The sequence below is a fragment of the Colossoma macropomum genome, unplaced genomic scaffold (assembly GCF_904425465.1).
Source record: "Colossoma macropomum unplaced genomic scaffold, Colossoma_macropomum, whole genome shotgun sequence".
Lineage (NCBI taxonomy): Eukaryota > Metazoa > Chordata > Actinopteri > Characiformes > Serrasalmidae > Colossoma > Colossoma macropomum.
Window position 1 is genome coordinate 2,231,582 of NW_023495878.1, and position 11,168 is coordinate 2,242,749.

Genomic DNA, 11,168 nt, shown 5'->3' on the forward strand with positions numbered 1-11,168 from the left:
GAGAAATATTTAAGACGAACATCCATAATTCAGAGATGAATTGACAGACTTATTTGCATCCTTAGTGTAAGTGGATCAGACACAGCAGTGCTGCTGGAGTATTTAAACACCTCAGTGTCACTGCTGGACTGAGAATAGTCCACCAACTAAAAATATCCAGCCAACAGCATCCTGTGGGCAGCGTCCTGTGACCACTGATGAAGGACTAGAGGATGACCAACACAAACTGTGCAGCAGCAGATGAGCTATCGTCTCTGACTTTACATCTACAAGGTGGACTGACAGGGTAGGAGTGTCTAATTGAGCGGACAGTGAGTGGACACAGTGTTTAAAAACTCCAGCAGCACTGCTGTGTCTGATCCACTCATACCAGCACAACACACACTAACACATCACCACCACATCAGTGTCACTGCAGTGCTGAGAATGATCCACCACCCAAATAGTACCTGCTCTGTGAGGGTCCATGGGGGTCCTGTCCACTGAAGAACAGGGTAAAAGAGGACTAACAAAGTGTTCAGAGAAACAGATGGACTACAGTCTGTAACTGTAGAACTACAAGGTGCACCTATATAGTAAGTGGAGCTGATAAAATGGACAGTGAGCATAGAAACAAGGAGGTGGTCATAATGTTATGCCTGATCGCTGTATAACATACTGAACATGTTACACAAAAATATTTTTTGCCTGATGAAGACCCTAGAAGTCAAAATGTTGCGGTTATCTATGAATAAATAAGGGAGCATTGAGATATGCAGTGTGCGGACACCTGCTTTAATTGATAAAAATGTTTTTGGCAAATGAAATATAAACATGCTGCACTAGATTCTCCAGAATAGATTCGCTGTTTTATTTCCTGTGCCTCCATTTTCTCTTAAGCATGGGCCTCGGCAATAAATTCTGTCGACATCATGAGTCTGACTCCAGCTTTAGAACGTTTTAAGGAAATGAAAGTAGAGAGGAAGAATAAAGTAAGGAGTAAAACTTAATGAGACGACTTAAGACTCAAGTAGAACTTGGTTAGTCTGCACTAAGTGACAAATTTGTCCCTGACCGCATGACGAAACGTCATGTGCGTCCTTTCAGTGGCATTTCACAATCCAAGGCGGTTTAACGGGCAGTTCCTCAGTTTTGCTTTGCTTTTTTCTACAAGCACTTCTTTTTGATCTGCTGAACAGTACAGCCCCCGTTTCTTTATCTGATTGAACAAATGCAGACTTTTGATTTCCAGTGCTGTCTTTGTTTCATTTGATGTAAGGAAAAACTCTCTCTCACTCTGTTTATCTGGTAGGGTTTCACAGGAAGGAGTTCCGGGGGAAGCTGGCGATCGCCATCACAGCGAATTTCATCAACCGCAACACGACAGCAGAGGCCAAAGTGGAGGAGATCAGCGGTGTGGCCTTCATTTTTAACCAGAGATTCTTCCAGGACCTACGCAGCGCCACAGGTACAAAATACACAACACCTTTGACCACATCTTATTTAATAGAGTTTTTCAAGGCTCACAATTGAATTAGTAGTTTTTTTTAATAATTACATTAGCCATTCCAGTAATGATGGACGTAACATTAGGTGTGAGCAATATACTGTATTTCTGTATTACTGTATTATAAACTGTGTGGTTTGTACCAGACATGTTAGAATTAACCCTTAGAATTAACCACACTGGTTTTGTTACTGTGCCTTTATTACTATTATCTGTAAATGATTTCTGCTCTGATTGGCTGCCCTATATTGTGTCTCATTCAAAAAACAGTCCAAGCCAAAACACTCCTTATAACTTTGGTGTTAGTGAGAGGGGTTAACTGCTGTAGGCTGGGTATGTGGCTTGGTTTTTCATGACATCATAAAAGAAATTTAAAAAGGCTTATTTTATAGCTTAGTTTCCATATATGGTGCATGGATGGGGTGAACATGACACTTTAAAACTTTAATAATGTTTACATCCTACATCAAAACCTCGCTCACAACAAAAATGAAAAATGAAGCTTTATTTTTATGTGGGTGAACAGGTGATGGTCAAATTCAGAGGTAAAAAACAAGGACAAACATAACAAAACCAGGCAACCAGATCCAAAGGGCAAAGACAAAAAAGACAAAGTCATAGAATCCAAAGAGAGGTCAAAAAAACACAAAAGGGATCAGAATAAACGCAATCTCTAACTGATCATAAGACAAATGGAAGGTGAACTAGATTAGCATTCAGCTGAGTGTGAACGATGATTGGAGCGCGGTGGAGGGTTAGCAGGCATGTGATCTCCCAGAGGATTCTGGGAGATGGAGTTTATGGACACATCAGAGTGGGAGGGATGCGTGACAACTTTAAAAAAACAAGGAAAATATGGTTTTCCATGATACGGACCCTTTAACCAAACATCTATTAATGCAGCTTTAAAAAATAAGGGCTGACTCTCAAAATATCTGTTGGTCTGTTCATCATATTGCTTTTGTCATTGATCATATAAACGGCACCTGGCATTTACAGAAGGGGCAAAGAAATAAAAACTTTTAGAAAGGGAGTAACAGGATTTTTGCAATACAGTTATTTGCAGATAAATCAAGGATATGAAAATTAGATTTACAGTAACAATGAACTGTGTGACGCAGTACACAAACCTTTTAGCAGATATTTACTGTTTACTTTATTACATATATCCTTGTAACTAAGCCTTGTATTGACACTTACTGTCCATTCTATCAGGTTCTTCTGGCTTATCAGGTGCACTTTGTAGTTCTTCACAGATTGTAGCCTGTTTCTCTGCATAATTTGTTAGCCCCTATTATTTATATGTCAATAGTCAGGACCCCCACAGGACCATTGCAGAGCAGGTATTATTAGGTGGTGGGTCATTCTCAGCACTGCATGTGCTGCTGGTGTGTTAGTGTGTGTTGCGCTGGCACGAGTGGATCAGTCACAGCAGTGCTGCTGGAGTTTTTAAACACTATGTCCACTCACTGTCCACTCTATTAGACACTCCTACCTTGTCAGTCCACCTTGTAGATGTAAAGTCAGAGACGATAGCTCATCTGCTGCTGCACAGTTTGTGTTGGTCATCCTCTAGTCCTTCACCAGTGGTCACAGGACGCTGCCCACAGGACGCTGTTGGCTGGATATTTTTGATTGGTGGACTATTCTCAGTCCAGCAGTGACACTGAGGTGTTTAAAAACTCCAGCAGCACTGCGAATACTGAAGAAGAGGGCAAATTGGGTTTAACAAATTATACATAGAAACAAATGGACTACAGTCTGTAGTTGTAAAGCAACCAATGGACAATGACTGTAAATAAAATGTAGGTTTACCATAAAGTGGCCTGCTGTTAGTACTGACCAGTAATACATGTTTCACTCAGGTATCGACTTGGAGAACATCGTCTATTATAAGGATGACACTCATTACTTCGTCATGACGGCCAAAAAGCAGAGTCTACTGGAGAAGGGAGTCATCCTGCGAGTGAGTTCTGATCTGAATAGCTTGTGTAAGTGTATATTTGTATGTGTCGCTAACTTTGGTCATCTTTTTTATGCAGGATTATGCAGACACAGAGATGTTGCTCTCTCGAGGTAACGTTGACCAGAATGCACTGCTGGTGTATGCCCGGCAGGCAGCAGACTTCTCCACCAATCACCAGCTTCCGACACTGGACTTTGCCATCAACCACTACGGGCAGCCAGACGTGGCTATGTTTGACTTCACCTGCATGTACGCGTCTGAGAATGCAGCGCTGGTACGCCAGCGTAGGGGGCATCCTCTGCTGGTCGCGCTGGTGGGAGACAGTCTGCTGGAGGTGAGAAGGACAAGCATGTCTCTGTGGTCAGGTTTGAACATAGTTGCTGCACTGTAATGCTGGATTACTGGACCCATGCATGCACTAAAACATTGGGCTTAAAGGGCAATTCTACTGATTTAAAAAAAAATCTGCATAATTAAATGGTTGAGTTTTTTATGTGAAATAAAAACTCAACCATTTTAGTGAAGAGTACAGAGTCAGAACTGCTCACAGTGGTGGTGATAGGAACCAGACGTCTGAAGACTTTAACTCCTCTAAAAGCTCCGTCACTGAAAATCATTACATGAAATGATTATAAATATGCTGCCTGATACCTCAGACATGGATAGCTTTGCAATAAGCAATTTTGGCCTAAACCTTATTTTTTATTCCATTTGTGGTGGAGGAGTACATGGATAGTGTTCTAAGGAAAATAGTACCCAAATAAAATGTATTTTTCCAAATTTACCACTATTTTACCATCATCAACATTACAATAAATAAAATTTGTGTTGTAGACATGGCAACACCTATTTCCTGTAACCACCTACATAAAGAACTCTGAGTCTGTACATTTCTTTACAATGAACCATCAAAATGCTTTGAATAACTTCGTTTGCATCTCAGCAATAAAACTATGCTGATATTTTGAAAAATCAGTGGAATTCCCCTTTAATTTCTCTCTCTGATACCAGACTCATCGCTGTCAGCTACAGCTGCATAATAATTGCATTTATTTGATTGATATTAAGATAGCAAATCACTGATTATGATAAACTGTGATTGGTTTGTTTCAGCAGAGATACTAGCTGAAAAATGAAAACCATCATTACATCTGATATAAACATGCCTACGTGCCTCCTACAGTGCTGCCACAACTCTAGACTAAGATTTTCTGCGGACGTATCTTGAAGGTGGCAGGAACAATTGGAAACTTACAAAGACTTTGTGATGGATTTTTTTGGTGCTGGTCCGTTTAGAATTTATTATTTTTTGTTATCTTGTGAAAGCAGAGGGAATGCAGACAGATAACATTACTGCTGAGAAGCTGAACATCACGTCTGTATGACATATTTCCATTATGCATGCTGGGTATTGTAGTGAGAGAACAGTAACACAGACAGAAACACAGACAGAAACACAAAATTGTGAATTCTGTCAAACCAATGAGGCTGAGAGAGGCCAAGCTGTGCTACAGAATTCTGCATCACTAATAAAACAAATGACATGTCAATTGCTAGTTTTAGGCCAGAATGCCCCTTTAATTGTCAGCCCTTTTTAATTAACTGATTGCTGAAACCAAATTTATGAATATTGTTTTGTACACAAAGTAGGGGTGGGCAATATGACAAAAATATTATATCATGATACTTCAAGGTATTTTCACGATATACATTATGCATCATGATACTTAGTTTTCCTGAGATTTATGAAGTTGGAACAGACAAAATAAAACCTGTAGTGCCACATGTAAAAAATATAATAGTAATAGTAATAAATCTACAGCTACAGTGATTTTTTTTTTAATATTTTACAAACTGCACTTCACTAAATCCAATTAAAGTGTCCTTATTATGCTATTTACACCAATCAGGCATAACATTATGACCACCTCCTTGTTTCTATGCTCATTGTCCATTTTATCAGCTCCACTTACTATATAGGTGCACTTTGTAGTTCTACTATTACAGACTGTAGTCCATCTGTTTCTCTGCATACTTTGTTAGCCCCCTTTTACCCTGTTCTTTAGTGGTCAGGACCCCCATGGACCCTCACAGAGCAGGTACTATTTGGGAGGTGGGTCATTCTCAGCACCGCAGTAACACTGATGTGGTGGTGGTGTGTTAGTGTGTGTTGTGCTGGTCTGAGTGGATCAGACACAGCAGTGCTGCTGGAGTTTTTAAACACCTCAGTGTCACTGCTGGACTGGGAAAAGTCCACCAACCAAAAATATGATGACAACTGGTTTGTTACAGTCTGTACATCTATATAGTGGACCTATAAGGTAGGCGGACATAATGAAGTGGCAAATGAAGTACAAGACGCTCATGAAGTGGATATTGAGTGAATATGTATTTCTGTATTGCTCTTTTCTTTAGCCTTTCTGGCCAATGGGGACAGGCATTGCTCGAGGTTTCCTGGCTGCTGTGGATACGGGGTGGATGGTTCGCAGTTGGGGATTGGGTGCTGCCCCTTTAGAGGTGCTGGCTGAGAGGTTGGAGCTGGCCTTTAGTCTGCTGGAATGATTTATTATATGTATGTCTGTGAAGATTTGGCATGAATTAATGATTTTTTCCCCTCTTTCTCTCAGAGAGAGTGTGTATCGGTTGCTTCCTCAGACAACGCCAGAGAATGTCAGTAAGAATTACAGCCAGTACAGCCTGGACCCTGCTACACGCTACCCCAACATCAACACGCAGCTCATCAGTCCAGCTCAGGTTAGTTAGATACACACACCATTAAGGTGCATACATATACTATCAGCACTCAAGTCGGTTTTGTGTGCCTCACTGAAAGATAGGAAGCTGCTCATTCTTTAAGGTAGGCCTTAAGTTGTAGTATTTACCTAAAGAACCCATATTTGTCTTGAATTTTTTCCCTCAGAGGTCCATGTATGACATAGATATGTGGTTTTATTTACTAAAAACAGTCGTAGTTCAATTTGTATGACCACTTTCTAACCTCTCTTCATGCCTTAAAATTAAGCAGACTGTTTTTTTACTGTGCCTTTAAGACTGATATTTTCCCTATATTGTGCCTCATTCAAAAACACTCCTTATACCTCAGCTTGAATGGGCAGAGCTAAATGGCTGTAGGCTGAATAGGTAGATATATGTAAATAAACTGGTTTTCCTTTTTGGTAGCACATTATCTATCAGTCTAAAGAACCCTTTTGCAGTGCAAAGAACCTTTTAAACATGCATAGGCTTCTTTGAGTGTTCATGGTTCTGTATAGAATCGTTTTCTTTACCGAAGAACCCTCGAAGATCTTTTTAAGAGTAGACTCCATCGTTCTGTAGCATAAAGTATCACCTTTTCATGAACATATTAAAGGATCCCTTTCCTAGATTTTTTTTTTGTATCTTATTTTTTCCCCCGCCATTCACTTGTGACGCTGATGTGGTTATATACACTAAAAAAGCCATAATTCATTTTTGCATTATGTTTTCCAACTGTTAGAATTAAATGGGTTGAAAGATAATTTAAGACATAAGATATAAGAATGAACTTTGTTCTGATTGGCTGTCCTGTATTGTGCCTCATTCCAAAAACAGTCCAAGCTAAAACGCTCCTTATAATTTTAGCATGAATGGGCGGAGCCAAACAGCTGTAGGCTGAATAGGCGGAGACATGTAAATAAGCTGGTTTTCATAACATCAGAGAAGCAGAGAATTCACAATGGACTGTTTTTGCAGCTTAATTTCCATGTATGGACTGTATGGACTGTTTACACACTACATCAAACCCTTTTATTAGAAGAAAGTGAGGGCCCTTTAACGATTCACTATGAGGTCACAAAATACACAGTAAAGAATACCCTACGTTAATGACTGCTCTCCTGCTGCTTTGAGTCCCAGCCAAAACTGCAAGCAATTAGGTTATTTAAGCTTTTCTAAGTTTGCTTGTTATGAAATTTTATTATGCCATTGTTTGTATCGTAGCTATAGATGCTGCTTCCCACTTGCATTAGCCAAATGTTGCAGGACCTTCCTATAAGCTATTAACTTCATTTACGAGAGCTTGTTAGCTAGTGGTCCACTTTAACTGTAGTAATAAAGTGGTATATTAGCTTAGTGTTACGTGAGTGATCTTACCCCCAAGCTCAAACGTGCAGAACTGAACCACACTGATGAGCGGTGTCACTCACCGCTGACACTGGTGCAGCTGCAGCTTGGAATTTTAGAGTATTCATCAACTATTACATTGTTTTCATATATATATATATACATATATATATCTTGAATAATCTTTTTCCACAGCATATCTTTCCTGTAACAAACAATTTGAAACCATGTTGACAGGGGCTTTAAGAAAAGAGCAGTTTTCTCTCTTAGATGCACACCAAACCTACTTGAATGCAAATAGTCTTACAAGCTTTTTGTCTTACAAATGTCACTGGTGTTGCATTACTCAGGTGTGTCACCTAATAGACTCAGATGAAGGGCCGATACTGGGAGCAGACATGGTCCTCTCTCCAACATCAATGCTCACACGGCAAGGTGAGAATGACACTGCACCTGCTGCATACCCCCACATACAAACACACGGGTGCACATGATTATTAAAGAGAGGGAAAAAGAGAGATTTACATGTGTGTTTTTGTGTGTGTGCAGATTCCACAGCTCGGTCGAATAAGCTGCTGAGCTGGTGCCAGGAGCAGACGGAGGGTTACAGGAGTGTGTGTGTGACTGACCTCACCACGTCCTGGAGGAACGGGCTGGCTTTATGTGCACTTATACACCGATACAGACCTGACCTCATGTGAGTTCACACACCTGTGTAGACTTGTGTGTGTAAGTGTGTGTGTGTGTGTGTGTGTGCATCTGTTAGTCTCTCTGCACATGCACTATATAGTGCTAAACTGAAATGGGTGGGATATACATTGCACATGCAGGTACATGCAAAATGTGGCATCCCTGGCCTGATGACGTCTTTTTGTTAATTTTTAAGTGAAAAGAACTAAAAGCAACCTCTGCAGGAAACTATTTAAAATAATACATTTCTGCAAATGTTTATTTATAGTTACTTTACATTTGATTAACTTAAAAAATAGGAAAAAAATAATTGTGGAATGTAGAAAGGTTTGGACACCCTTCCACTTCTGAAAAATCAAAACTTTATTAACTTGTTAGGAATTAATTGATTAAAAGACTGGTTAGACAGGTCAAGCACTGTCATTACAAATGGCTTAATAAATTCTTTCACTTATAAAACATTGTGCTAACACTCAAAAACCACGGGCTCCTCTAAGCAGCTGGTTATGGATCTTAAAATTAATCTAACTGATGCCTACAAAGCAGGTGAAGCCAATAAAAACATATCAGAGTGCTTCTAGCTTGTCTTTTGTATGGTCCAAAATTTCATGAAGAAATGGAAGTTAAGAGGAACTGTGGAAGTCAAGGCAAGACCTGGAAAACCAAGAAAGCTCTTAGATAGAACTGTTAGTACACTGCCCAGAAAGGCAAAGCAAAACCCCCACATGACAGCAAAGGTCCTGCAGGACAGTTTAGCTGTCATAGAAGAGGTGGCATATCATTCTACTGTGCAGTGTTGTTGAAGAGTTATGAGAAGGTAACCTGTGATCTCATCATGTAAGCCAACATCTGATGTACGCAAAACAACATCTAGATGAGCCAGAGGCAGTTTAGAAAGAACTGCAGCGGACTGGTGAAGTAAAAATGGAACTCTTTGGCCATAATCACCAAATATATATTTGAAGAAAAAAGAGCAGTATTTGATGAGAAGAACACCTTGCCAACTGTTAAGCATGGGGGTGGATCTATATGCTATAGGGTTGTGTGGCAGCCAGTGGCAGTGGAAACACTGCAGTGGTAGAAGGAAGAATGGCTTCCACTAAATATCAGCAAATTATGGAAGAAAATGTGACACAGTAAGTCAGGAAACTGAAGGTGAAAAGAGGCTGGCTTCTACAACAGGACAATGATGCAAAACATACCTCAAAATCCACCATGAACTACTTTAGGAAACGCAAGCTGAAGCTTTTTGAATCGTCCTCAGTTTTCTGACATGTTATCGATGCAAGATGGTCCAAGAATATTGCAGAGCTAGAAGTGCTCTGCAAGAAAGAGAGAAACTTCCTAAAACAAATAGTAACTCACATTAATATTTGTGGAAAAAAGTTGTTTTTTTTTTAATATGTTTTGCTGCAGAGGTTGTGTTTACTTCTTATCGCTTCAAAAATCATCATAATATTTTATGGGGAGAACAAACTTTGGCATGTAACTGTATGTTTGGTGTTTTTGATGCATGCTTGCAGTGATTACGACTGTCTGGAGGAGAGTGAGGCTGAGGTTAACTGGCAGTTAGGCTTGGACATAGCCGAACGGGAGTTTGGCGTATCCCCCATCATGACCATCCAAGAACTGAGCATGCTGGACGAGAGTGACTCACTCTGCATGGTGATGTACCTCAGCCAGCTCCACGACCTCCTTAAAGACACAGCGCCACTCAGTGGTGAGGAGCTACATTTATGAAAATCAGAATTCTCTTTAATGCACTAAAGTGGAACTAAGACTTAGATACTGATCTCCTTTCTCACCTTTCAGAGAGTCTTAGTCCAGAGGAGAGAGCTGCTCTGCTCTCTAGCACCAAGTCTCCAATGTGTTTACTCAACAGACTGGGACAGAGTCTGTCCCGCAAACGCAACCCCAAGGTACGCTATAAATACACACACACTCTACAAACCCAGCTCTGCTGTTTACCAGTGTATGATTCAACAATGCATTCATATCTGTCAGGATAAGAAAGAAAAAGATGAAGATGGAGTGGGCAAGAGAAGGAGAACAAGCCAAGCTGGCCTGTCGGAGGACGTGAGTGTTTTTTTCAAGGATACTTTGCTTAAAGACGCACTAAACAGTGTACACTGACCACTTTACTAGAAATGCCTCTATTGTGGTCAACCTTGCTGATGTACAGTTTGAGATTGGGGCTATAGATAGTATACGTTAGTCAGCCTCTAGGCCACAGGTTCCCAACCCTGTCCTGGAGAACCCCCTGCCCTGCACATTTCCCAGCATACTTGCTTCAACTCAGTAAGGTTTTGCTAATGAGCTGATTAGTTGGATCAGGTGTGTTGAGAGCAGGGGAGACACTAAAGTATGCAGGGCAAGGGGAACACCAGGACCATGGATGGAAACCACTGCTCTAGCCCTTCAACAGTAGTCAATTTCTGACCACAGAGTCGCTTTTGGCTGAATAATTCAGCAGTGACTCTGACATCTGTAACAACCCCTGCAATGCCGCTGTGTCTGATACACTTGTACTCGCACTGCACACATTATCATGCCAAGTCAAGTCAAGTGAAAGATTATTTATATACTTATATACTATATATTATCTGTGTCCAAGCCACCATGAGCTTCACCAGTGGTGACAGTGGCAAGGAAAACTCCCTAAAAACAAGAGGAGGAAACCCTGAGAGGAACACGACCCAATAGGGGAACCCATCCTTCTCTGGTCGACACCGGATAGTAAACAGTAACACAAGAGCAAAATGAACAGAGGATAAGGTTTTAACGTTAGTATGAAATATTAAAAATACAGAAAAGGGGAGAAACAGATGAAGCAATGGCTGTGATTAAATAGTTCAAGTCTTTGCAGCAGCAGCAGTATCATCACGAGGGTCAGTTCATGCGGGTGAGGTTTCCGCAGCAATATCA

The 11,168-nt window shown here is 40.6% G+C and overlaps 1 protein-coding gene across 4 annotated transcripts in view; it reads left to right on the plus strand.

Moving 5' to 3' along the window:
• The window catches only part of mical3b (microtubule associated monooxygenase, calponin and LIM domain containing 3b), a 62,483-nt gene that overhangs the window by 11,702 nt on the left and 39,613 nt on the right, over positions 1–11,168 (plus strand). For 3 of the 4 annotated variants that reach the window (XR_005006838.1, XM_036563755.1, XM_036563756.1), the window contains exons 6-15: positions 1,292–1,447; positions 3,352–3,452; positions 3,529–3,786; positions 5,868–5,983; positions 6,080–6,206; positions 7,904–7,988; positions 8,103–8,250; positions 9,767–9,963; positions 10,056–10,162; positions 10,248–10,319. Coding sequence is in view for 2 of the 4 variants with exons in the window: in XM_036563755.1 (XP_036419648.1) it covers positions 1,292–1,447; positions 3,352–3,452; positions 3,529–3,786; positions 5,868–5,983; positions 6,080–6,206; positions 7,904–7,988; positions 8,103–8,250; positions 9,767–9,963; positions 10,056–10,162; positions 10,248–10,319 (1,367 nt within the window). In the remaining 2 variants the exon portion in view is untranslated. Of the gene's footprint in view, positions 1–1,291; positions 1,448–3,351; positions 3,453–3,528; positions 3,787–5,867; positions 5,984–6,079; positions 6,207–7,903; positions 7,989–8,102; positions 8,251–9,766; positions 9,964–10,055; positions 10,163–10,247; positions 10,320–11,168 lie in introns of those variants that run through there. The other variant, XR_005006839.1, reaches the window with a different exon arrangement.